This window comes from Podarcis melisellensis, assembly GCF_964234715.1.
Source record: "Podarcis melisellensis genome assembly, chromosome: 12".
NCBI lineage: Eukaryota > Metazoa > Chordata > Lepidosauria > Squamata > Lacertidae > Podarcis > Podarcis melisellensis.
This window is the reverse complement of record NC_138544.1, coordinates 14,352,149-14,379,935: the sequence shown is the minus strand read 5'-3', so window position 1 is coordinate 14,379,935 and position 27,787 is coordinate 14,352,149. Positions and strand designations below refer to the sequence as shown.

The 27,787-nt window shown below is 43.4% G+C and overlaps 1 protein-coding gene across 2 annotated transcripts in view; it reads right to left on the bottom strand.

Moving 5' to 3' along the window:
• The window catches only part of NPHP3 (nephrocystin 3), a 227,965-nt gene that overhangs the window by 191,759 nt on the left and 8,419 nt on the right, over nt 1-27,787 (bottom strand). For both annotated transcript variants that reach the window (XM_081882914.1, XM_081882915.1), the window contains exons 9-26: nt 27,077-27,151; nt 25,436-25,615; nt 22,729-22,832; nt 19,979-20,093; nt 17,184-17,327; nt 15,741-15,838; nt 12,782-12,884; nt 11,519-11,601; nt 10,041-10,179; nt 8,420-8,584; nt 7,700-7,797; nt 6,982-7,104; nt 5,131-5,320; nt 3,898-4,139; nt 3,015-3,090; nt 2,793-2,920; nt 898-1,138; nt 478-603 (exon numbers count right to left, since the gene is read on the bottom strand). In XM_081882914.1, the coding sequence (XP_081739040.1) occupies nt 478-603; nt 898-1,138; nt 2,793-2,920; nt 3,015-3,090; nt 3,898-4,139; nt 5,131-5,320; nt 6,982-7,104; nt 7,700-7,797; nt 8,420-8,584; nt 10,041-10,179; nt 11,519-11,601; nt 12,782-12,884; nt 15,741-15,838; nt 17,184-17,327; nt 19,979-20,093; nt 22,729-22,832; nt 25,436-25,615; nt 27,077-27,151 (2,430 nt within the window). The remainder of the gene's footprint in view (nt 1-477; nt 604-897; nt 1,139-2,792; nt 2,921-3,014; nt 3,091-3,897; nt 4,140-5,130; nt 5,321-6,981; nt 7,105-7,699; nt 7,798-8,419; nt 8,585-10,040; nt 10,180-11,518; nt 11,602-12,781; nt 12,885-15,740; nt 15,839-17,183; nt 17,328-19,978; nt 20,094-22,728; nt 22,833-25,435; nt 25,616-27,076; nt 27,152-27,787) is intronic.

The window sequence follows — 27,787 nt, the reverse complement described above, 5'->3', positions numbered from 1 at the left end:
CATTTACCTTCCCACCGGAGCGGTACCTATTTATCTACTTGCAGTTTGACGTGCTTTCGAACTGCTAGGTGGGCAGGAGCTGGGACCGAGCAACAAGAGCTCACCCCGTTGCGGGAATTCGAACCGTCAATCTTCTGATCGGCAAGTCCTAGGCTCTGTGGTTTAACCCACAGCGCCACCCGCGTCCCTTACAAAATGTACTATACAGCTATACAAAAATGTGAACCGCCCTGAGATCTTACGATAATACTATGCTGTGCCTCTGTATCTGCTTCCAATTAATGTGAAAACACACATTTTTAGTCCTATTTAAAACCAGCATTTTATATTTATTTGAGGGAGCTGCAATAGAGATTTTAATGTGGTGTTTTTCCCCCTCTTCTTATTGGCTACATTGAAATGTGGCATATGTTGTGCATATCATTCATTAACCATCCCTGATATTGTGTATAAAAGGAGAGGGCAGAGAAAACTTACCATCTGGCAGTAAAGAACTGCTAAGTTCACTAAAGCAGTGGCCACACTCGGGTGCTTTGGACCAAAAGATTTCTGCCTGATTTCAACAGCCAACTCGTACAGAGGAACAGCTTTGTCAAGCTTTCCCTAGGAAACAAAGCAAGCATGAGCTTGAGAGGCAGATCTCTATAGTCTTCTTTCCTTTTAGAAATGCAGCACATTCAGTCCATGCTGTCATCAACCGTTGGTTGAAGTCAAATGAAAATGTCACTATTTGCAGCGCTGTGCGATTACTCTGGACTTAATATACTTGGCATAATTTATTCTGCTTCTGTTATTTCCACTGCACTGTCACGGCAAGCTACTGTGTAAAGCCCCAAGCTAGGTGAGAGCTTCTGACACCTAAAATGAATAGCGCATTCACACGTGTATTGCTCTTACCATCTTCTTGTACAGCACAGCAAGGTGTTTCACCGTGTAAGCCAGAGACGGGTGGTCTGGGGCCAGCGCTCTTTTCCTGATGTTCAGTGCCCTTTCGTACAGCTCCTCTGCCTTGTCGTAATTCTTCTTCTCGTTGCTGAGGGCTGCTAGATTATTCAAAGACTGGGCACAATCTGGGTGGTCAGGCCCAAGAACACGCTCTCGCATTTCCAGGGAGCGTTTGAGGAAAAGCTCTGCTGTCCTAGAAGAATGTCCGTTTTAAGGGAAACCATTAATCTGCTGCAGCGAGACTAAAAACGCAGAACTGTAAGTGATTTAGTCAATGCATCCATCAAAAGTGGATTAGCTCATACCAGAACTTGCAGAGCAGTTGTACATCCTTGGTTTTACCAGTGCTGCAGAATGGTATAATTCTACTCCAAAGCCAGCGTGTTCCACTGCTGATGAAGAATCGTGACCCTTCAGTATATTGTGCAAGGAATTTGGCTTGCTTTGTCAACCCTTGACTTTTCCTTTCAAGAAGGAAAAAGGTTTCTGCCTAACCATGTTTGCAAGTGCTGGTTCATGCAAGACAAGTTTGCCCCACACATGAGCAATACCCACTGTCCTTAAAATGCACTTGCATATGCAAATGAAACAGATGATCTAGGTAGCCAGGGACACAGCAGTTCCCATAATTGCACCACCACTTACCCCAGGACCTGTGATTGCTCAATGTTTGTTGGACCTGCCCTGATACGCATCTGCTAATTTTATCAAAAATCAAAGCAGAAAACTCAAAACCCCAATAGGAGAACAGAAGCTGCATTTAGGACCACAGTCGACAGTCTTTCTCCTGATGGTCCTGAAGTCATCTGATATCACTATGTGCATAATTTAGCCTTTCTCTACATAACAGACACCATGAAAATTAGGGTTAGGGTTGAAATTAAGCATACACATTTAGAACACAATGCCTAACACAGGCTTCCTCAAACTCGGCCCTCCAGATGTTGTTGGCCTACAACTCCCATGATCCCTAGCTAGCAGGACCAGTGGTCAGGGATGATGGGAACTGTAGTCTCAAAACATCTGGAGGACTGAGTTTGAGGAAGCCTGACACATCTGGAAAAATAAGTAGAGAGGGATTGGGATTGTCCAGCAGATTCTGGCCCCCTACCTCACATGTCACCTGCATATGGATAATGCTGGCTGCAAAATTATGCTTCGGTCCAAGCTGATAAAAATCAAGCTGCCTTATAACTTTGAAACTGGTGTAGATAGGTGTGAAGTGGCCCAAAGTCCATGTGTTAGAATTCCTGCTCCATGGTTGCACTCATGGGATTGTTGTCTTTCAAATGATGGTATATGTTTTGACTCCACAGAGTGAGAAGTGACGGAGACTACGTTAGAGAGAGAGGGAGCCATGTTGCAGTGCTCCGTGTGTGTTTATAGGTAAATAAAGTAGATTAGCCAAAAGGTGAGTTGCTGAGGTCTGTTACGCAAGTTGCGCAAACTCTGCGGATCCCTAAGTGTGCCGATGTCTGTTGGCATCGGTCGCTGTGATGTTCGGGCTGAAGAAAGCTTATGAAGCTCCCGAACAATCGACCAGGAGGGAGGGAACATGCCAGTCGGGCGTGTGTCTCTGCCAGGGTCCTACTCGAGTGTAGGCCGAGCTCCTGACAACCTGCACATTGGAACTGCAAGTCCTTTTGGCCATTTCCTTCAAAAATGGCAGGAAATGCAGCAGTGGCACAAACCTGCAACCTGAGTTTGTATATTTGATGTTCCTTCTTCCATATGGAACGCAGGCTACAAAACTTGTATGGCATTGCTCCTGTCAGGAATAATGGTACCCTCCCAGCCAGTTCTAAGAGAAAGGAAGCTGTGTAGGTTGTTACAGAATCACTACTTACTCAAGGTTATTTTGGAGGTAGTAGAGAACTCCGAGCTCGTTAAGCGTCCGAGCATTATCAGACGTATCTTTTCCCAAAGTGAGCTCTTCTAGCTGCAGGGCTCGTTGGCGAAGAAGAGCAAACCCATACTAAAAAGGAGATTAAGAAACTCACTGCCTTGACCTTCTATATTTTAAGCCTTGAAACAGCAAAAGCCGTATAACAAAGGAATAAAACATTTACCAGGCTTCCTTTACGTCTCACAGCTTTTTGCTGAATTTTTAAGGATTTCTTCCTTAGCTGTTCAGCTTGTTCGTATCTAAAATGAATAAAATCAATTACGATTTTGTTTGACTAACTTACTAAGAGTTCAACAGTGCTTTTAACGGGGGGATATAACCCTTCTTTCTCACCAGGCTAGTGGGAGATCTTGACTTCTTGGGGTGCAGTTTTATGAGAAAGTATTGTCAGGGTTTGTTTCAGTACTGTAATGGCCTATACACAGCAGCCGCGGCTGCCTATAAAAAGCTACCAGTGACTGGGTTTCTGTATAAACAGAAGCACATTTCCTCTTTTCATTCCACTTGCTGCATGGATTACAGAAATTAGGCACAGTTGCAGGTGCCCAGGTGAGATGTGGGACATGGGTGTAATTCGATGCCCATTGTATCACATTAACATGAGCATAAATATCTAAACTGGCCCATGGATGGAAGCAAGCATTTGTGAAGCCCAACAAAAACAATTCCTTAAAACCTGATTTCAAAAGACCCACAAAATCAGTTGGTACAGATGACTGAAAATAAGGCTACCAGGCAATTTAACAGTACTCTCTGCCTCAAACCAATCTCCTATCCCACTCTATAATTTTTCGGGAGACATAAAATAATGCTGAACATCAAAGCATCATTAGCATACATCCCTTGCCATACTAGTCCGCCTAAAGAGAGGGAGGCTCTCTCCCCAGTCTAAGAGCTTCCACAACCTCCTTCCCCAAACTACCCTTCCGATGTCCCAAAACCAAATTTCTTTGCCCCACAGGTTTTGCAGCCCAGTTGTCTCTCTGGAGCAACATCTTAGGGAGGAGAAAAAGAGAGAGACGAAGGAGAAAACTGGCTGTGCTTACTTGTTCTGTTTCTGATACAACATTGCGAGAGCATCAAGTTCACGAGCGACCCTGAGATGTTCGGTCCCGTAAGCATTTTCGGAGATTTCCAGAGCCTGCTTATACAACTGTTCAGCATTACCAAACTTCTTCCATTGCACATAAACGCCGGCTAACTGATGGAGTGACTGGGCAACTCTGGGGTGGTCTGGATCAAGGGCAGTCTCCCGAATCTCCAGCGAGCGCTGCAAAGGAGCAATGGCCTATAAAAGAATATGTATATATTATTATTTTAAATATATATATTATTATTTTAAAAAAGGGAGGTGGGGTTGCCCAGGAAATTCTATTAAAAGCTCTCCACCACCTGCCACTTCCTAGTGGTGCTGCAATAAAAGTGCCAGGACATTTGCAAAGCTAAGCAGGGTCTGGCACGGTTTTAAACCGGATGGGAGACCATGTGTTGAGATACCTGCATTGTAGTGAGATTGGACGGGATGATGCTCAGGCTCCCTTCAACTCTATGATACTATGACTCTGAAAACTTTCCACTAGGTGAATCGAACTGTCTGTTTGACTCCATATAAAAACGTAGTTCCATACATTGTGAAGGAGGAAACACTGTTTTCTCTGGGTGTTGGGAGATGCCGCGTACACCTTATACGGGTTTTTCCAATCACTTTCCACAACTATGCCAGTCCTTCAACGGACTACCTCCACATTGGTCTGCATTGTCTTGTAAGAGGCTTGACATCAGCCGAAGATTCCATCTCTGGTGTCTTGAGACCTAACAGAATGACTGTGGGTGTTCTCCTCCACCGTAATGTTCCCGGGGATAAATATAGTTATCTCCATTTAAAAAAAAAGATAAAGCTTTTTAAAAATTACAGTGGTACCTTGGGTTACATACGCTTCAGGTTACAGACTCCGCTAACCCAGAAATAGTACCTCGGGTTAAGAACTTTGCTTCAGGATGAGAACAGAAATCATGTTCCGGTGGTGCAACGGCAGCAGGGGGCCCCATTAGCTAAAGTGGTGCTTCAGGCTAAGAAGTGTTTCAGGTTAAGAACAGACCTCCAGAACGAATTAAGTTGTTAACCCACGGTACCACTGTAATAGCAAAAAATAATGAACCATTTGAATGAAAACTACAGTTCTCCGTGTATCCAACACTGCACAAAATGGCATACCTATTGCGTGTCACTGTGGGACATAAGATTTTCATTTGCTCTTTTGCCCACCAAATGCACTTACCTGACTGAGAAGACCCAGGTCTTTAAGAAATCTCCCCAGAGTTTCATAAAGATCAGCTAGAGAGATCATGCTTTCTTCCCCCTCGCAGCTTTGCTCGTAAAGTTTAAGGGAGCTAAAATACTCTGCCGCCATGGAGCTCTTATCTTTCCCAAGAAGCTGCCAGTAACTCAGCAGTTCTGCAAAATGGCCCCTGCAAGCAAGGAAATACGGTGCAGGAGAAGTTCCAAGGAGTAAATTCTAAACAAATTCAATAGAATAAAATAAAAATCCTTCCAGTAGCACCTTAGAGACCAACTAAGTTTGTTATTGGTATGAGCTTCTGTGTGCATGCAGACGTCTTCAGATACACTGAAACAGAAGTCACCAGACCCTTCTATATAGTAAGTTATATATATAGAGAGAGAGAGAGAGAGGGTGGTGAGGGGTATTACTCAGAAGGGTGGTGGGAATGGGTGATTGGCTGATAGGTGTGGTAAACCAGTTGACGACTGTTAACGACTGCAATTGGTCTTACAGGAAAAAGCAAGAGGTGAGATGGCCAAAAATAGCTTTATCGTGATACCCCTCCCAAACCTCTCACTATATATTAGGGTCTGGTGACTTCTGTTTCAGTGTATCTGAAGAAGTGTGCATGCACACGGAAGTTCATACCAATAACAAACTTAGTTGGTCTCTAAGGTGCTACTGTAAGGAATTTTTTCTTTGTTTGTTTCGACTACAGCAGACCAACACGGCTACCTACCTATATCTAGAACATTTAATAAAGGTTCTGGCCCCATAAATACATTTGGTGGACACCTATGTTACTCCTTATGTTCATCACGCTGGGTCTAAAACAGCCAACGCAGTCCATCAAGGTCTGAGGGCTGCTCATCTCCCCAAAATTACTACCCCACATGGGGGAAATATTAATAACAGTATCCAATTTAATCCTCCTCCTCTTCTAGTTAGGAACCTATGAAGCTACACCATGGTGAGCAATTGATAGGAGGGCTTCTGAGTCTCGCTTTGTTATGAGCTGCTGGGTGAGCCAGTTATCCAAAATGTGTCAAAGTTTTGGGAGACGTCTCTAGGACAGCACAATGACATTCCCCCCCCTCACAATCAGTCTACGTGCCAACTCTTTCGCAAGTATACACATGGGCTCTCTCAATTGTCATTTGCTGCTTAATTCAACTACCTCTAAAACCGTATAAGAAGAGCTGCACCATTTAATATGTTAAATTATAAACATGTATGACCAAAAGGAGCTGTCTAGCCTAGCGCTGTCCACTCCCGTTGAAAGCAGTTTTCCAAGGCCAGGTCTTTCCCAGATCTACTACCAGAGAGTCTTCTCAACTCTATAAGGTTTCTGAACCTTACATGAGCCCAAGGCTCATTCTCACCTATGGCTCAGCATGATGAATCAACACTGCCATTGGTTCTGCCTTATTGGTCAGTCCCACAAAAGCTGAGGAAAAACACACTTTAGTTCTTTCCCCCAAATTCTGACTACCACAATCTTTTGCAGAGTCTTCCCGCTTACTACACATATCAGATTCTCTTTCATTCTCCCCAGTCCTACCACAATAGCATCAAAGGTCCTGGCAGTTCCCTCTATTTTGAACCCAGGGCTTTATGGGGGAAATAAGGCGCAAAAAGAAAATCTAACCAATGCCTCTGTTGCTATTCGCACCGAGGAAGGGGAATTAAGAACTCTTGAGCAGCTGGGGTGCTTGAATTAGATACTCATGATGTTACTCAATATTTCTATCTGGAATGAGCGTGTCTGTATGTATTTCTAGGACTGTGTGCTTATTTAGAAATGACACACTAGCAATAAGAACCTGCAAACCAAGACATAGTTCTTACCTTTTATAAAGGTTCTGAGACACAAAGAGATTCAGCAGGCACTTCTGCAACTTTTGCCTGTCCCCTTGCTGCTGGAACAACCAGGGGAGTTCATCCGCACTCCTCCAAGTCACTCTTTCTTCGCTGATGGGAGAGCAGAAAGCAAAATACAGGGGTTGATAAAATAGTCATACACATTGGGCAATATTACAACACATCTTCTGCAAAATGCCTTATCTGCATAGAGTCTATCTAATGTATTGGGTTAGATCCAATACTAGTCATAGTCAGAGCAGACCCACTGAAATTGATAGACATGCCTAACTTTGGTCTATTATTTTCAGAAGGTCTCCTCTGAGTAGAACTTAGATGGATAAACCCACATTTTTTCAATTTATATCCTGCCTTTCTAAAAAAAACAGCACCCAAAGCAGCTAAGCAAAGGATATTGGGGGGAAAAACAACTATTAAAACATCTTTAAAATAAAATGAAAAAAAGCAGATAAAACCAAGTTGAGACCCCACTGCCAGATTTTTGCTTGGAATCACAAAAATCTTGCCCTGGTCCCAAGTTAATGCTTTGCCTAAATCCATCTACTGAGTCTATAGCAGAAGTGAAATCTGAGATGAAGACTTCCTGGTCTACAGTTCAGACTTTTAGCCACTGAGTTATAAAAACCATCTGTCAACTATAGGAAATACTGAATTATTTGTTTCTCTAATTTCCTGAAAAGTCTACCTTAGTTGCATGGTGAAGTAGTCTATGAGTTTTTCTCTGAAAGTAGCAAAAACATTCTGACCTTCTTCCATGTATTGCAGTTTGACTGTCTCCCAAGCCTAAAAACACACACACAAAACACACAGAAGACAATGGTTGCATTGTATAAATTGCAGAACAACTCTACACATATCTTTTCAGAAGTAAGCCCCACAGAGTCCAATTAGACCTACTCCCAGGTAAGTGTGTGTTACAATGCAATCCTATGCATGTTACTCAGAAATAAGTCATAGTACATACAATGGGGTTCCACTAATAAAATAGGTTTAGGACTGCAGCATTAATCTCTCGGATTAGTAAATTGTGAACTGAGGATTTTGAAGTCTCATCAGAGAAAGCAATGAAGAAAAACCAAGTTTTCTTCCTTCTGCTTAATATAAGGCTGGTAAGGCAAGGAAATCCAAAAATCTGGAATGAATTTTACATTAAGAACATAATTCCTCATGCCTGGGGCATGTCTGTATGCAAGAGGAAAAGGAAGACAAAACTTCCCAACAGGACTAGAACTATAATTTTTCTCTCCTTGAGCACAAACTTCACGATACATGAAACAGAATGGATCTTAAAAGATTCTTTTTGTAGAAAATATTTGAAAATGCAAGGAGGAGATGCATATATTCTTTCATTTTGCCTTCTATAAGAAGCTGGCAGGTGTCAGATACCTTTGCAAGAACATCTTACCTGAAGGTGTCGAAACTTTAACAAGCCACAGCCGTATGTCAAAAAGCACATCTTGTGCAAACTGTAAACTAACGAGGCCAGCACTTCCCAAGACAGCGCAGGACATAGTTCCATCAGTTCTGATTCGCTGACTCCGTTGTGACTAACACTGATGAGGCAAAGTATCTACAGTGCAAGCATACAAATAATTTTAATAAAATGTATCGTCCACTGCTTTCTGAGTCTGCCGTGTGACCAGTAATAAATAATACAGCACAGCAGCAGAACTAAACCAGTAGATGCTTCAGCATCAAGCTAAAAAAATACTGAATCAATTAATATAATAAGCATTAGCATTGAACCTAGACGATGGACAGCTCTCCAGGAAGTTCTGTCTACATTCTTAAAAAAGTGGGGGAGTTCCCACAACAAAAAGTAACCTCATAAAAATCTCAGCACAGAGATTTAAATGTGCCTAAACAATGTAAGAAGCTTTGAGAATGCTTGACAGATATACAAGATTTTAGATTTAGGGGATTTTGATCTTAGCTCTTTCAGAAGAGTTGAAAGATGAAAACATGACTGCAAACTTATCAATCACTGCTTTGAAAACTGGCTACAACATAAATTGTGTTTGCTGCAATTTTTTTTGTCTTATTAGTGTAAATTAAATAGCTACTTTATCTGAAGAGACATAACAAGAGATTTGAGCCACCACACACCTACAACGGAGCACTGAAGAGAGAACAGATTTATCTTAAAACAAGCACTGACTTTTAAAATGTCAGCCAGCATTTCAGCTGTTCAGAATTTCCCAGACCAAATAAAACTCCAAGATAAATCAAATTGCATTGAATGTGCATTTGGCCATTGACTTTGGAATGGAAAAGTTTATTTTTAGATAGCAAGCCTGAAGGCAGGGCCTTCTCGTAAAGCACTTAATTTTGTTTTAATGAAGTACTGCTTGCCTGATCTACTAAATTATAAAGCATGCATGTTGCTGTGCATGTGTCCATGTTCTGCAGAAACTGTGTGTGCAGTACATGTCCTTGAAACCTGCTGAGGTGTGGGAAGGTCTACAAAAGCGATGCCAACATTGCCATGTGGTAGAATATGGCGGGTGGCGCTGTGGGTTAAACCACTGAGCCTAGGATTTGCCGATCAGAAGGTCAGCGGTTTGAATCCCCGTGACGGGGTGAGCTCCCGTTGCTCGGTCCCTGCTCCTGCCCACCTAGCAGTTTGAAAGCATGTCAAAGTGCAAGTAGATAAATAGGTACCGCTCCGGCGGGAAGGTAAACGGCGTTTCCGTGCGCTGCTCTAGTTCGCCATAAGCGGCTTAGTCATGCTGGCCACATGACCCGGAAGCTGTACGCCGGCTCCCTCGGCCAATAAAGCAAGATGAGCACTGCAACCCCCGAGTCAGCCACGACTGGACCTAATGGTCAGGGGTCCCTTTACAACAGACTACGGTACAATTGTTATAACCAACTGAACATGGTGATGAAAGGTGGGAATCTAAATGTGGATTTTACAATTTGGACTTGGGGCCATTGAAAAACTGTTTCTATGAAAGTACATACACATTTCACACACACACACACCCACCCCAAAAAGGAGAGCTTCTTTAGACTTCGTAACTTGCCTCTTTCATGAGGTTTTTGTCTTTTTCACTTTTCAAGGATTCTTCGACTGAATTCAGAACTAGCTTGTACAGCGACACTGTGTCTTGGCACTGCAAAAACTTCTGAAGGATTACGTCAATGTCTTCTGCACTTCCAGCACTGGGAAAGGGGGAGGAGGAAACAAAGGATTTAAAAAGAAAGCACACATTTCACCTGAAACCGAGTATTTAAATTACTACAGAAAATGACTATTTATTATAGACTTCAGCCACGCCTGTGCCCAACTGGAAAAACATCTGCTGGTGTGTGTTTCTAAATTTGGGTGGGGGCGGGAAATCAAAATATCAGGCACAAAGCAAAATGCCTTCAGGTTAAAAAAAAAATCCCATAAAATAAGAGTTTTAAGTTTTTTTAAAAAGATTAAAGCTATTAACACAAAAACACTTAAAGCAAGGCATATATTTATTATATTCAAGCTGAGTCCTAAGTTAAATATAACAATAACAAGGATTGTTCATAAACATCTGTGCGATGAATGTTTTACGGTGTGATTCTATGTAAGCCTTGATGCTGACACTTGTCAAGAATTACAACCGCTTCTTTGCTTGTTTTTCTTTGCAGTTTTTTCTTCTCCCTCCGGACAACTCCTTGTCATCCCACCACCAATCCCCTGGCTCTGAGTCTTCTTCCCTTGGGGGGGGGGTTCCCCAGCTGGTGTCCCCCCCCCCATTCCTCTGCATCCAACCAGTCCATGACACAAGGTACAAACCAGGGGCGGCAATTTCCAACAAAGACATCAGGTTTTTTAACAAGCCAAATTCAAACCATGGGATGTGAAGCTGGTTTGTTTAACCAGCCAAAGTTGGTTTTAACCGATGATCTCTGGGTGCACATGCAACAAGCCAGGTTTTGTGAAAAGTGGAATTAGACTTTGTCCAAGTTTAGTGGGAGGAGGAGAAGAAGGATGTAAGACATCAAGACATCATGAACCCATGGTAGTTCCTTTGTCCTTACACTAAACCATGGTTTTAGTTTACATTCTAAATCAGGTCATAGTTTAAACTAGACAGAGTTCCCTCCAGTTCATATGTCATGATAAACTATGGTTAGTTTTAAAGAGGAAGTGGATGTTTCAAAACTCCTGTTTTGCGGCTGCACTTAAGGAGAAAGAAGACGAGGACAAGCAAGTCTGAGTCTTGTTCCTTAAAATTTATTGTTTGTTAAATTTTATATTTATTAAATTTATATTCCTCTGGGGAAGGCCTCCACAAAGGATCTTAAAGCCCAGATCAGTTCATATGCAGCACTAAAACAATATTGTAGCATTATATCTGAATCAGGCCACTGTGAAATCTAGATCCCACTAAAAACAGTGATGAAGGTCCATTGAATTTAGTGGAACTGGATTCCAAAAACACAGCTTTTAACTTTTCATCTACAGTTTTTGGTTACAGAACACATGCGAAGCACTACAGTTTCCGTATTTATTTCAACATACCTAGCCATCATTCTGCCCAAGAGTGTGACATACAGGGCATTGCAAGTTGTAGCAGAATGACCATGTTTCTCAAGCTTCTTCTCCTAGAGCAGGTTTGAACACAAACGTTAAGTATTCTCTGAGGATCTGAAAATTCTGCACAAATATACAGGATGAAGGAGAGCACAAGAACAGCAACAGATTATAACTCAGGGTGGTGCAATGTAAATTATATGACTTTTTAAATAAAACAATGCAATGTAAGCACATTACTGTATCAATTGCCATCATTCTAGATGACGTGAAGTAGGTTATTCCCAAACATGCTCAAATCTTTTTTGCAGTAGGGAAAAGATAAAGCACAGGACGAACAAGAGAGTAACTTGGTGAAATTATTTATGTTGTATTGTCTACAAACGTCACACTCATAGAAATGCTTACTCACAGGAAACTCATTCCGCAATCTTTTTTTACTGTTTTAGTTTGAAGAATGCAGTGATTCAATTCAGACATTGCGTCAAACCATGGTTTGCATTAATAGTTTAGAACCCAAACCATGTTTTTTTCAAGCCATACCAGCAAACCATGGTTCAGTGACTTGCTTACTATTTTCTCCATCTGCTAAATACCCTGATTTCTAAAGTGTCGTGGCCTCTTGAGGTACAACAATTACTATAACTAGGTTTTTGTCAAAATTACTCTGGCTGTAGCCCAGGCCATGGTGTGCAAAAAAACACTTTATAGTTTCTGGTTTGCTTGCCTGATCACAAACCATGATCTGCCAATTCAGACACACCAAACCATAATTTAGCTGCCTATTTGATGAGATATTTGGGTTGAGCTAATGACGGCTTAAGTGATGGTAAGGTAAAAGATTTTGCTAACTCTTTTTGGCAAATAGATATGTAGATGATCAGAATTCTCTCTTCTTGTTCATTTATCTAACACTACAAAAGCCAAAGCTCAGTGTAATCAACCCCACATGGTTATTAAGAAGACAAAATGGGTGGGATCCTTGGAGAAAAGGGAGGAAAGAAATGCAAGCACACAATCATATGCAGATAACCAAATAATTCCAAAAGGATTTTATGCATGATGGATCGAGCCCTTTGAGTGAAGTGCAGTTATTGGTTTTCCACATTTTACAGCGTTTTGCTTCATTTTAACAAATAATTTAGTTACCCATGTAGAGCTTTAGGAGTTTTCTTCTTGAGTCAAGGACTCTCACTTTGACAGTAGATAACGTCTCCCAGGCTAAAGCATTCACACACATATAATCAATACCTGTTCTTTTGTCAGTTTCAGGTCCGCACAGCTACATTCTTCATTAATGAGAGATTTCACATCCTTCGCATTTAATGGATCGAGATGAAGTGTTGGCCACAACCTTTCAGTGAGAGAGTGGGAAATCACTTCCTTAGCTGGCAATGCAGCTTTTGTAAAGAACAGATTCAAATACTAGAACAGTATTTTTTTTAAAAAAAATCTAATGCACAATTTGAAGCCTTTACTATTGAGCTCTGGATGACTATAATATAGTTTTGATCTATGCAGTCTGACTATATCAAAGTACTGCAAGTCCCTACATGCACACACCCAAGATTAGTGCACAGGAGATAAAAACTTTTTTGAGATAATGGTTGTATTTCAAAGCCCTAAATACGGAGGAGGCTTACCATTCTCTTCCAAGAGGGAACACTTAGAAGAGAATGAACTGAACACTTCTTTACTCCTCGGTACATTCCAGCCATTATCAGCCTTGCTGCACAAAGACCTAAAATGGGTGAGAGACCTTTCCGGGGATTAGATTACCATGCAGCACAATCACAGTGGCTGTTCATTTGTTGGACAGGATCTGGAAGGATGCCACATTTCCCCAGCTGTATAACTTTGCTGGGACAACCTTCTTCTTCCAGGTTATGCAGCGGCTGCATCTTGCAGCGCTACAGTGAATGTGGCTGCACAAATGCCGTTGCATATACAGTGGTACCTCTGGATGTGAACGGGATCCGTTCTGGAGCCCCGTTCGCATCCTGAAGCGAACGTAAGACGCGACTCTGCGTCTGAGCGTGCGCAGGTCACGTTTCGCTGCTTCCGCGCATGTGCGTGACATCATTTTGAGCGTCTGTGCATGCACGAGCAGCAAAAGACAGAAGTAACACACTCCGTTACTTCCAGGTTGCTGTGGAGCGCAACCCGAAAATATTTAAGCTGAAGCGTATTCATCCCGAGGTATGACTGTACAGTGGTACCTCGGGTTACATACGCTTCAGGTTACATACACTTCAGGTTACAGACTCCGCTAACCCAGAAATAGTACCTCAGGTTAAGAACTTTGCTTCAGGATGAGAACAGAAATTGTCCTCCGGTGGTATGGTGGCAGCAGGAGGCCCCATTAGCTAAAGTGGTGCTTCAGGTTAAGAACAGTTTCAGGTTAAGAACGGACCTCTGGAACGAATTAAGTACTTAACCCAAGGTACCACTGTACTGCATCGTGCCCAAATGATCACCGATGATAGGGAGACTAAGCACCACCTTCTTAAGTGGCACACACATTTTATGGACTCATTCCACCATCACCACCACTGAGACTTTTAAATCATTGTTATTGAGTGTGCATTACCTACTGCCACGGAAGTGCTTGCAGCTACCTCAAGACTGGAGGCACAATTCAATTGTATGTCCAGGAAGACTGTCTACCAGCTCCATCTGGTATGATGGCTGAGACCCTACCTGCCTGCGCCCTGTCTCACCAAAGTGGTCCATGCTCTGGTTATCTCCCGCTTGGATCACTGCAATGCACTCTACGTGGGACTACCTTTGAAGGTGACCCGGAAACTACAACTAATCAAGAAGGTGGCAGCTAGACACCAGTGACCGGGAGCTGCCGACGGGGCCATATAACACCGGTCCCAAAGGATCTACATTGGCTCCCAGTATGTTTCCAAGCACAATTCAAGGCATTGGTACTGACATTTAAAGTCCTAAATGGCTTTGGCCCTGTATACCTGAAGGAGCATCTCCACCGCCATTGTGCAACCCAGACACTGAGATCCAGCTTCAAGGGCCTTCTGGCAGTTCCCTCACTGCAAGAAGTGAAGTTTCAGGGAACCAGGCAGAGAGCCTTCTCAGTAGTGGAGCCTGCACTGTGGAACATCTGCCCATCAGATGTCAATGAGATAAACAACTACCTGCCTTTTAGAAGACATCTGAAGGAAGCCCTGTACAGGGAGGTTTTTTAATGTTTGAGGTTTTTTGTGTTTAAATATGTTGTTGGGAGTTGCCCAGAGTGGCTGGGGCAACTCAGTCGGATGGGTGGCATATAATAATAAAACCATCACCATCAAGAGAAAAGCAGTCAGGTTGCCTCCTGCTTCTAGTGTTGCTCTGTTGCTGGAAAAATTGAGAAATGGAAATGCCCAGATTAAAACTGCCAATTCTATGCACACTTTCCTAAAAGTAAGGCACACTGAACACAACAAAAGAAAATTTAGCCTTCCAGTTCCTGGGTCTACCAATAATTCATAATTCAGGGTTGGGTGTATAGGGGTTGCTATTTGAATGCAGTTTATGTGGGGACAACATTGCATATCAAAAGCTTTGACGCAAGGATGAATCACAATCTAGCCTTCTCCCCCCATGAGACAGCTTTAAAATGCATGGCATTTTTGATATGAGAGCAAGTAAACAAGCTGTCTGTCACCTGCACTCTGAAGTGCTAGAGTACCAGGACCATATATGCCTTTTCTGAATCATCTCAGAGGCCTCTTTCAGCTCAGTTAATCCTTCCCTCCCCAAGCAGGAAAATGCAATGTGGCTCCCCCTACATCTCTCTTTTGCCCCATTCCTTATACAGTGGTACCTCAGGTTACAGACACTTCAGGTTACAGAATCCGCTAACCCAGAAATAGTACCTCGGTTAAGAACTTTGCTTCGGGATGAGAACAGAAATCATGCTCCGATGGTGCGGTGGTGGTGGAAGGCCCCATTAGCTAAAGTGGTACCTCAGGTTTAGAACAGTTTCAGGTTAAGAACGGACCCCCGGAATGAATTAAGTTCTTAACTAGAGGTACCACTGTATTGGGAAAGGGTGTCATGCTGCAAGCGCCGTTTGAGCATCAAGTTTGTGACTGAAGAGGCTCTTGCAGAACACCATTTGTTGACAACTTAAAGGCACCTCCTGACTCCTGGCAACTGAACAGTTTAAGCAGATGGCTTTTGAGCATCTCCAGAACAAACTTACCTCCATGCTGGGGGACAGGTTTCAACATTCACGGACACTACGACCCTCACATTCACTGGCAGGGGGTCAATCAGCCATTTCATATGCTTTTCAGCTTGCTGAGAAACAAAGAGTTCAATTCAAACTCATAAGCATGCTGAATAGAACACAGATTTCACCCCACCGCAGGACAACTGTTACACCCCTGATTTTTCCCTTTCAGCAGCCCCCATAAGTCACAAATGCACAAATTTCCTATAGCCCCCAACAGAAAAATGGTGCAGTGCTGGATTTATGTATAAGTTAAACAAGCTTTAGTTTAGGGCCCCACTCTCTTGAGGGCCACCTAAAAAAATTAAAGAGAAAAAGCTGGATGTACATTTCCAAAATATGAGATAAAAAACAAATAAAATAAAACCTACATACAGCAACAGTGTTTCGTGTTGTGTAGGCTCCTATGATGTAAGAATTGGGCCCCTGCTCCCTAAAATATCACTGGTTTGCTCATTTCTTTATACAGGGTGCCTACATTCTTCATGGACTGGTTGCATGGCAACATGAGCAAATGGCTTTAGATACCTATTAGGTCCATAAATTACCATATAGCATATATTCAACACAAAAAGACAGTGACTATTTGTTGTTGACAAAGATCAGCTGGACATATAAAGAGCTCCATTACCTTCAGTTGCTTAAAGGTAAAGGTAAAGGGACCCCTGACCATTAGGGTCCAGTCATGGCCGACTCTGGGGTTGCGGCGCTCATCTCGTTTTATTGGTCGAGGGAGCCGGCGTACAGCTTCCGGGTCATGTGGCCAGCAGGACTAAGCCGCTTCTGGAGAACCAGAGCAGCGCACAGAAATGCCGTTTACCTTCCCGCTGGAGTGGTACCTATTTATCTACTTGCACTTTGACGTGCTTTCGAATTGCTAGGTTGGCAGGAGCAGAGACCGAGCAACGGGAGCTCACCCCATTGCGGGGATTTGAACTGCCGACCTTCTGATCGGCAAGTCCTAGGCTCTGTGGTTTAACCCACAGCACCACCCGTGTCCAACACAAAAAACAGTGACGATTTGTTGTTGACAAAGAACAGCTGGGCATATAAAGGGCTCCATTACCTTCAGTAGATTAGGGTCTCATTAAACCTAAATCTGGCCCTGAAATGGTGCATGTTTTCACTTTCCAAGTCTATGTATCTGTGGCCACTGGGATTGAAGTAAACATCTATAAGCAGATTTCCCCCCACCCCCTTCTACATAATGTGTTGCAAGATTCAGTGTTGTGTTCTAGGCCCACCACTCCCAAACTTAAAAAAAAACCAAAAATCACCTCAATAATATTGAATAAGCATCATCTATTAGCAACAAAAAAGCTGAATGGTAAAATAGCTAATGCACAATAATCACTACAATTCTAAATTCATTTTTCAGTACTGTTATCAAGTCAAGTATACTGCCAATGTTACCTGGATCCGATCAATAGAGTCAATAATTATTATAATGCCGCCTTGGTGGTGAGCAGAAAGTTTCTCCAGCCAACGAGGGAATTCTTCTAATAGCTTTACAGGATCGAGTGTCAAAGGTGAGACTGACCAGGAATGCTGCATAAGCTACAACATTGTAAATGTGAGTAAAATATGCTTTACCTAATTGTTGACGAAGCAGGGAACACACAGAAACAGTAAATTAAAGGCAATATATGACCCCATGCTATTTCTTGTTAAACTGCATTTTCGTTGTAAAGAGGACCAAAAAGCAGATTAAAATATCCATCTGTTTAAATTGATTTTATCAAAATAAGAAAATAAACAATTCTTTCCAGAGATACGTGAATGATGCTGGAATTAAATATAGTCTTTTATGATGTGTCAGGATTGAAGAGCATTAAAGGTAAAGGGACCCCTGACCATTAGGTCCAGTCGTGACCGACTCTGAGGTTGCGGCGCTCGTCTCGCTTTATTGGCCGAGGGAGCCGCCGTACAGCCTCCGGGTCATGTGGCCAGCATGACTAAGCCGCTTCTGGCAAACCAGAGCAGCACACGGAAATGCCGTTTACCTTCCCGCCGGAGTGGTACCTATTTATCTACGTGCACTTTGACGTGCTTTCGAACTGCTAGGTGGGCAGGAGCTGGGACCGAACAACGGGAGCTCACCCTGTTGCAGGGATTCAAACTGCCGACCTTCTGATCAGCAAGTCCTAGGCTCTGTGGTTTAACCCACAGCGCAACCTGCGTCCCTGAAGAGCATTAGGTTGGTTTTATTCTCCCGAAAGGAGAATAAAGTATTATGCTATCACTGACTGCCCGGTCCTATAGATTTGCTACAAATTGTTGCTTGCATCATAATAGGTTGTGGGCTGGGCAATATCTGCTTTTCAACATTGTGATAAATCATCAGCTAAACATTGCGATATCCCGGTATATCACAATGTCTGAAATAATGATGGAGCTATGTAGAGGCACCGACTGGCTTCACGGTTTTTCCTGCATCATTATTTTCCCTGCACCTCCTCTTGTGATCGAAAGAAGAATTGGCTGGCTTCGCGGTTTCCCCCATATTGTGATTGTTGCATAGCGCATGCACGCATGCACACACCATGATTCAATATATACTGCCAGGTCAAAAATTATGAAACCGATATCACAATATGGACTTCGATCTGGGTATTTAGAGAGAGAGAAAGAGAGAGAGAAGAGAAGACTCCCTGGAAAAGACCCTGATGTTGGGAAAGATGGAGGGCACAAGGAGAAGGGGACGACAGAGGACGAGATGGTTGGACAGTGTTCTCGAAGCTACAAACATGAGTTTGACCAAACTGCGGGAGGCAGTGGAAGACAGATTGCCTGGCATGCTCTGGTCCATGGGGTCACGAAGAGTCAGACACGACTAAACGACTAAACAACAACAACAACATTATCTATATCTGTATCTCTCGCCCAGCCCTAGCGGTATCCTATTAAAACTTTTGTCTGTATATGATGGGATGGTAGACCTTTGCAGAATGTAGACCTTCTTCTTCCCAGTGGGGCTGAATAGTCCGTAGAATGCAAAATAGGTGGATGGGTAGAGAAGAATGTTGATTTACTGGCACAGATTCAGGAGAAGGGATCTCTGTCGTTATAAGTGCTACATCACCATTTTTGTCCCAGTGGTTGACCTGGCATTGCCCAGCATATGAGGAACCACACAACATCCTGGGTGGCAGGGAGAGGGGACTGAGGACCCACGTATGAATCAGTACCAAGCATAATGAACCATCGTCTTTTTTTAAAAAAGAACAGTCATATCTTTAAACAACTGCTACACTTATACTTCGCAGAATGGCTTACATATGGTTCCCTTCCCAGGCAGCTCACAAGGCCAGAACAGCCCAGCTTCAACAGTAGACGCTGATTCACTTTGCCTTCACACTACTTTCGGGTCCACGAATTAGGGTATTATTCTAAAAATATGACTGCATGTATCTAAATCAAGAGAGACGAGCTCAGCAGCAGTGCAGTGTGCTGCCAACTGAAAAACGCCGGCTGGGTTTGCCTGGAGCCTCAAACAGACGAAATACCACCTGTCTCCTCTTCTTTGTCCAGATGGCTGGGAATAGCCAGGAAAACATATTACTCAGTGCATTAACTCTCAGGGGTTTGTTTTTCTTTGTTATGAACTAACTGGTATTCCTAAGATATATATTTTCAGTGTCCTAGAGATTGCTTTTGCAGTTTCATGGCATTTGAGACAAAGCAGATATTGCTCACGTCCGAATATCACGTGAAGTCAATCTTTAACTAGCTCCCAAGAAGGAAAATGCAGCCATCTTGCTCTTCTCCATGTTATGGGGGGTCAATGGAGCACACCCACTAGGCCAGCATTCGGCTTAACATGTCATCCAAAACCAAGATCATGGTTAAGGCCTCTTCTGCTCAACCACAACCTGTAACCATAGGCCAAATCATGGCTACACCCCATGGTTAATAAGGAGAGGGCTTAACCGTGGTCAAAGATTCAACATACTAAGCCTAACCTTTGCTTCGCTGCAATCCCGTGCTGACCCAAAGGCCCAGGGAAGGAAAAAATGGGAATGACCTCCTCGCCAGGGATCAGAATGTTCACAGTACACCATATGATGGCTTACTGTCAAATCAGAAATTCAAGGCTCGTTAAAATAGTTCTTGACTTTTTCTTTAGCACACAGGCATTCAGGTCCTTAAAAAAACTTTGACCATTCTGCCCTGCCCAATTTTTACTTTATTTCATTTTTTTGAAATACCTTTAAAGTGAGACGTCTGAGAATCAGCGCAGGCTCTGAACTGCTTGACAAAGGTTTCCCAACGAAATGATATAGGATGAGAGTATTTGGCGAATGCTTCTGTTGCAACTGAATCCTAGGGAGAAGGTGGAGAGACAAACAAGGGAGAAGATGGGTTTCTCGTGAACGTACATTTTCAAAGTTACATTACGGCATCTAAATGGTGCCAATGATCTTTTGGAATATTAGTTTACTGTTTTTACTGTTTTTAATATTTTGAGATGGCTGTATTTAAATGTAAAAAAAAATGAGCAGAGAAGGATGATCAGTATGCAGGAAATATTGGGACCAGTATAGGAATGTAGGAAGATGCTTTGCACCAAGTTGAAACCATTGGTCCGTTTAGCCCAGTACAGTGGTACCTCGGGTTACATATGCTTCAGGTTACATACGCTTCAGGTTACAGACTCCGCTAACCCAGAAATAGTACCTCGGGTTAAGAACTTTGCTTCAGGATGAGAACAGAAATCGTGCTCTAGCGGCGTGGCGGCAGCAGGAGGCCCCATTAGCTAAAGTGGTGCTTCAGGTTAAGAACAGTTTCAGGTTCTTAACCGGAACAAATTAAGTACTTAACCCGAGGTACCACTGTACTAGTTCTCAGGCAGGGTTCATTCCCAGCCCGGCTTGAGGTGCTGGGCACTTCTGCATGCACAACATGTGCCCCGCCACTGAATTTGTTAACAGCACTTATAAATGCACTGTGCTTTCAGGGGGCATTGGCCAAATTGACCATTCTGACCATCCATGTCTTGCTGCAAGGGACCGGGGGGGGGGTATACACATATTTTGAAAGTGGAAGGGGCAGCCAACTGTGTGGACTGAAAGTCTGTACAGCATATTATTTGGAGACGACCCACACTGTCCAAAGGGGATTTGTGTTTATGGGGCTTATCGGCCAAATGATTTCTCTTAACAGGACAGAGGTAGTTAATCAGTGGGTGAGGAAGGTCTGTGTGATCACCTCTCAGCCATCTCAGACTGGCTCTTCAACCGTTTTGAGACCACTAAAAAGGGGGCAAAAACTTGACCCTGCAGTTATTAGACATGTGCAGGATTTCCTTCCGACCCACAGAAAGGCAAAACACTTGGGAGTGGCCACAACAGCAGCACAGAAAACCTGTTGCCCTCCAAATGTTGCTGGACTACCATCCCATCATCCCCAACCTTTGGCCTTGCTGGCTGGGGTTGATGGGAACTGTAGTTCAGCAACAGCCGGAAGGCAATAGGCTGTCCACCTGTTGCTTAATAATAATAATAATAAATTTATTTATACCCCGCCCTCCCAGCCAGGACCAGGCTCAGGGCAGCTAACACCCGATCTAAAAACAATTAATTGAAATACAACTTAAAAACAAGATTAAAATACAACATTAAAACATTAAAATGCAGCCTCATTTCAGTGGAAACTCAATCAAAAACGTTTTTGGGGGATGAAAATGTCAAGTCTTCACCAAGGCTAACTATCCAGACTGGTGCTACATGGGCCAGAAAAAAAGCCGGGGAAGTCCCCAAATAGGAGTTCCAACACAGAAGGAGAAAGGAAAAAAGAAAGAATGAGAGGGAATCAAATTGACTCCAAACCAAAGGCCAGGCGGAACAACACTGCGGAAAGAAATCAGATCCTGCAGAGCCCTGGTCTCATGAGACAGAGCGTTCCACCAGGCTAGAGCCAGTGTTGAAAAGGCCCTGGCTCTGGTTGAGGCTAATCTGACTTCCTTAGAGCCCGGGACCACTAGGGTGTTGCTATTTATGGACCATAAGGTCCTCCATGGGGCATATCGGGAGAGACGGTCCCGTAGGTACGAGGGTCCTATTTCCAAGATAAATAGTTTCTCTTGGCTTCCAAAAGGTCGAAGAGAGGACATTTTGAACATTTGAGAAGTACCTTCTATCTGCCAGGTTTATTTCTATCCAAGAGCTATTTTGTGGACTTGGGACTTCTTACTCAGCAGCGTCCATGGGATTTAGGCAGGGAAATCAACACCCAGAGGATCATGGCTTCCCCATCTTTGCTACGGAATATCGGGGGGTGGGGTTGTTAAAAAAAACCCCACACAGAGCTGAAAGGCCAAGGAGGAGGAGGAAGAGGAGACACAGCATGAACAGACCCTGTCCCTCTACAGGAGCTAGAGTCCAGCTTTGACTCCATTTTGCAAAAGAAGGTCCCTAAGAAACACTAACTTTGCTCTAAGCAAGGCAACTGCTCCCCCATTACGTCCCCTTAGCTGTCACGCTAGGACTGGCATATCTGGTTCAGCTCTGAAAGGCTGCTCTTGTGAACTTTCTGTTATATCCTGCAACTTTATTGGATACAAGCGGGTGGCACTGTGGGTTAAACCACAGAGCCTAGGACTTGCCGATCAGAAGGTCGGTGGTTCGAATCCCCCCGAGGGGGTGAGCTGCTGTTGCTCAGTCCCTGCTCCTGCCAACCTAGCAGTTTGAAAGCACATCAAAGTGCAAGTAGATAAATAGGTACCACTCCAGCAGGAAGGTAAATGGCGCTTCCGTGCACTGCTCTGGTTCGCCAGAAGCGGCTTAGTCATGCTGGCCACATGACCCGGAAGCTGTACACTGGCTCCCTCAGCCAATAAAGCGAGATGAGCACCACAGCCCCAGAGTCGGCCACGAATGGACCTAATGGTCAGGGGTCCCTTTATCTTTATGGGGACCCATAGTAAAAACAAAGAAGGAAAACACTTAAAAGACTATACCATTTTGACAAAAGGAGAGATTTTCCTGAGCCTGGTCCTCCAGACACGAGAAGGGGCGGGATCGGCGCTGGGGCTGCCACCAAGTCATTCAGGCGTTCGTAATACTGCAAACAAAAATCAGGCAAAGAGCTCTGGGGTTAAGTCAAGAAACAGAGTGATTCAAAAATCTAAGCATCTACTTGGATCTTGAGGCTCTGTGTGATCTAAGAAGATATAACAGCATCTTGGGTCCCCCCAAACGCTCAGTTCTAACCACATTGACTCGTAAGTCACGCTGAATTTAATTGGCTTGTGTCCACATTAGTATTCTTAAGGACACTGTCTTGGTCACAGATTAACTCACAAATGTAGTAGCCACCATCACTCAGCAGAGGCAGAGCTGAGCTAAGCTTACTTTCTCAAATACTGGCCCCATTCATGCACCACATGGTTAATAGGCTACCATGATAAGAGGGCTCTTTGGCTCCCGACTCATGGACAGAGGAAGCAAGTAATAACTGCCGGCTTCATGCTTATGTCTGAACCCGGGATCATTGTTTATTTCCTCTGTGCATGAGTGGGAGGAGCAAAAGAGCTCTCCAAGGCATGAGCACAGCAAACCACTAACCATCATATGCAAACCACATAAATATTTCACAAGTAGACTTGAATGTCTGGATGCCTTTTCCCTTTTTTTAAAAAGAAAGTCAGATATTCAATTAGGGGTCTCTCACCATCACGTCATTAAAAGTGTCATAGCACATGCTCTTATAACTAAAGGATTTAGTATGATTCTTCCAAATTCTGGAGGGACAGCTTTGCTTTTAGCCTAGGCCCCTCCCCACCAAAATGCAGAATCGCCTCTTACAGCCAATATACTGAAATTCAACATACCCAGAAACAGGTGCAATCCTTCCAACATTGATTTATGTAAATGTGATAGAAAAGATACATCCGCAAAACTCTTAAATTCACTTAGCATGAAACAATTTCTTCCAGTGTATGACTTTTTGAACTCTAGGAGCACCACTATTCCGTGAGCTACATTTCTAACGTGAGTGCATTTCCCTCTTCAAATATTCTTTCTGGAGTCTTGGCAGCCAAGCCATTGTACACAATCCAGGCCCCTGTTATGCATGCTCCATTGCACACCCAGCTCCCCTGCGCATGTGCTGCCCCCTTGATTAAAACACAGAGGGAGCACACCTCCATGTGTAAAGGAATGTATACATAGGGTTGGTGCCCTTCTTGCCAACAGTGTTCTGTTTAGATTTCTGTGTATGAAAGAAACCAGTGGATTGCAGCAATAGGGTACAATGCAGCAAAACCCAAACGTATTTTAAGTGCCAGGAAAGTCAACAGGACCTTCAGCCTTTAGAATCAGAAGCAGTTCCTGTTAATTTTAACAGCAGTGGTTTGCATGTAAGCAGGTGCAGGATCTCAGTTAAAATTTGTACAGTTATCAAGCTTTTTGTTTTAAAGATTATCTTGTTCAAAGGGACCTAACATATACAGTGGTACCTCGGGTTACATATGCTTCAGGTTACAGACGCTTCAGGTTACAGACTCTGCTAACCCAGAAACAGTACCTTGGGTTAAGAACTTTGCTTCAGGATGAGAACAGAAATCGTGCAGCAGGAGGCCACATTAGCTAAAGTGATGCTTCAGGTTAAGAACAGTTTCAGGTTAAGAACGGACCTCCGGAACGAATTAAGTTCTTAACCCGAGGTACCACTGTACCAGAGACTTGCCAAGTCAATAGATTCCCCCCATAACTGGTTTTGCACTGTGGCTCTGAACCTCAAGTGGTTTAAAATAAACCTGAATGAGGAGAAACAAAACAAATTCCTTCCAGTAGCACCTTAAAGACCAACTAAGTTAGTTCTTGGTATGAGCTTTCGTGTGCATGCACACTTCTTCAAATACACTGAAACAGAAGTCACCAGACCCTTCTATATAGTGAGAAGGTGGGGAGGGGTATTACTCAGAAGGGTGGTGGGAATGGGTGATTGGCAGATAGCTGTGGTGAGCCTGTTGACGACTCTTAACGACTGCAATAGGTCTTACAGGAAAAAGCAAGGGGTGAGAAGGTGAAAAATGGCTTTGTCGTGTATAATGAGATAAGAATCCAATGTCTTTGTTCAGACCAGGTCTCTCCATGGTTTTAAGTTTGGTAATAAGTTGCAATTCAGCAGCTTCTCTTTCCAGTCTATTTCTGAAATTCCTTTGTAGTAAAACAGCTACTTTGAGATCTTGTATAGAATGTCCTGGGAATGGCCAACACGGCTACCTATCTGTAACTGAATGAGGAGGTTGCACATGCTCCCTTGTTTTTGTCAGCTGTGAGCCACCTTGTGCTGGCCCCCGATCTGCCATTTGAACTGGCAGAATGAGCACCGTTGCTAGAAAGCACTCAGAAAACCTTTGCCTGGGAGCAGCCTAGACTTAAGGTTAAGTTTTTATACTTCTTACTTCAATAGTAAGGAAGCATACAGCCAGCTGGAATACGTTCATTGCATTTCCTCCTTGGTATAGGCACATTTGGCAATTGTCCCAAAACCAACCGAATCATCTGCCTGAGACATATGGCCGCCTTCAGCCTGAGGACTGAAAGCCTCCGGGGATGTTTGCAAACCCCACGCTTCCTGCAAGAGCGGCAGCCCTGCTGCAAGTGAAGAAAAACAGACACAAACACTTATGTGTGCCTTAAAATAGGGCACAAACTTACTTTCTCAAATCCAAGCTCAGAAGTTGAACTGGACGCCTGCTGGAAGGCCTCCATCTGTTCTTGTTCATCGTGAGCATCCCACAGCACGTCTCCAAAAATTTCCTCTTCGGGAATGGAAGGCTCAGCACTGTCTGTTGCGCCCTTCCTTTCCAGTTGTGTAATTTCACAGCCCAGTATATCCTATGTTAGCAGAAAAGCAAATCCTATGAAGAAGCAGTGAGTGACTCTTGTCTACAAAGTGGTCAGTGCCCAAAGAAAGAGGTAAAAGTAAAGGTAAAGGGACCCCTGACCATTAGGTCCAGTCGTGACCGACTCAGGTTTCAGCGCTCATCTCGCTTTACTGGCCGAGGGAGCCGGCGTACAGCATGTGGCCAGCATGACTAAGCCGCTTCTGGCGAACCAGAGCAGCGCACGGAAACGCCGTTTACCTTCCCGCTGGTGTGGTACCTATTTATCTACTTGCACTCTGACGTGCTTTTGAACTGTTGGTTGGCAGGAGCAGGGACCGAGCAACGGGAGCTCACCCTGTCGCGGGGATTCGAAGCGCCAACCTTCTGATTGGCAAGTCCTAGGCTCTGTGGTTTAACCCACAGCACCACCCGCGTCCCTAAAGAAGGAGGTGCTGGGGCTTAAATCTATCCCAAGGACTTCTCCACCACCAAATTCAGGTGGGCTTTGGAGGAATCCTTTCTTCATATAGTTCATGTGTTTTAGGGATGTCCTGCCATCAGTCCAGTTCAAACTTAACATAAAACCATGGTTTTCCTACTGTTTTCCTACTACAGCAAATCTTGGGCTTACACGCTTTCTCTGTTTTTTCCTCTTCTGAGCATACAAGGAAAGAGACTGGAAGCTTCTGGTGTCAAACAAACCATTCTGCTGATGTTCTATTTCAGGAGGACATGGGTGGCGCTGTGGTCTAAACCACTGAGCCTCTTGGGCTTGCTGATCAGAAGGTTGGCAGTTTGAATCCCTGTGAAGGAGTGAGCTCCCATTGCTCTGTCCCAGCTCCTGCCAACCTAGCAGTTCAAAAGCATGCCAGTGCAAGTAGATAAATAGATACCGCTCTGGTGGGAAGGTAAACGGCGTTTCCATGTGCTCTGGTTTCCGTCAAGGTGTTCCGTTGTGCCAGAATCAGTTTAAGTCATGCTGGCCACAAGACCTGGAAAGTTGTCTGTGGACAAACACCAGCCCCCTCAGCCTGAAAGTGAGATGAGCGCCGCAACCCCATAGTCACCTTTGACTAGAGTCCAGGGGTCATTTACCTTTCTTCTTCTTCTTCTTTTTTACAATTTCAGGGTGGTTATTGAGAACAAGCCGGGGACAAATGATGATTTCAGATCTTTGCTTGTTCTCACCAACCATAGTTCAAGCAACTCACAGTTTCCTGAAGTTTGCATATTAACTAAACCTGCAATTAGTTTTAAAGCTGAAGCCAAATACTTTTGGCTTCCCCCTCTGGCTTTAAATAAGATGCTTTAAAATATACTTTAGATATACATATAATAATGTAATGTGTGAAGCAACCCCGATTTATGCAAACAAAAGTCAAGAACCCCATGTTAATTTACTCCTTTAAAAAAAAATTAATAGCATTTATACACTGCTTTTCCACCAGACAACTGGCCTTTAGGGAAATACCTGTTTTATGGTCTTTTCCACATAATTATAGACTTCACGGGCTCCTTCCTCTTCTCCTCCCATATGGCTGATGATCTGGGGTAGGAGGAGAGAGAAATGATTCTGAAAAGACTACGTCTCCAGATAGAAGTAGGTTGTTTTTACAGACCTGGGGCATCTTATTCAGAAAAGATTTGCACACTTTAAAAAAACAGAAAGTCAGTTCAGCATACTACTCTCCTAGGCAACAATAATTCAATCTCCTGATTCCATAGGAAGCCTAGATGAGCTACTCTTTTCCTTTTAAAAATTGCTTCGTTACAAACATACACAAACTTATCTACATTTTAAAATTAAATATCACAAAAAAAGAATTAAATGGGGTTGTTGCTTTTCAAAGGGTGTGGATCATCAGGCCAAGCTGCATATTTGGATGAAGGGCTGTATTTAAAATTTGCACCGTTATGCAATAACCACCCAATACTAGCCATTTCAAACTCAGTAGTACAAAGGGCAGAAGACAAAAATGAATACTAGTAGGGAAGAGTAATTCGAAGAGTATCTTCATTCTTTGAATCCAATTAATTTTAAGGACAGAACATTTTTTTCAGAAGTGAACTACATAAACAAAATCACATTTTAAAGCCCAAAAAATAAAAAATAAAAATCCTTCCTCATTAGGGTTCAAGGTGAAAAATACTAGAAGCAATATCTCTTTTTGGAAACCTCAAC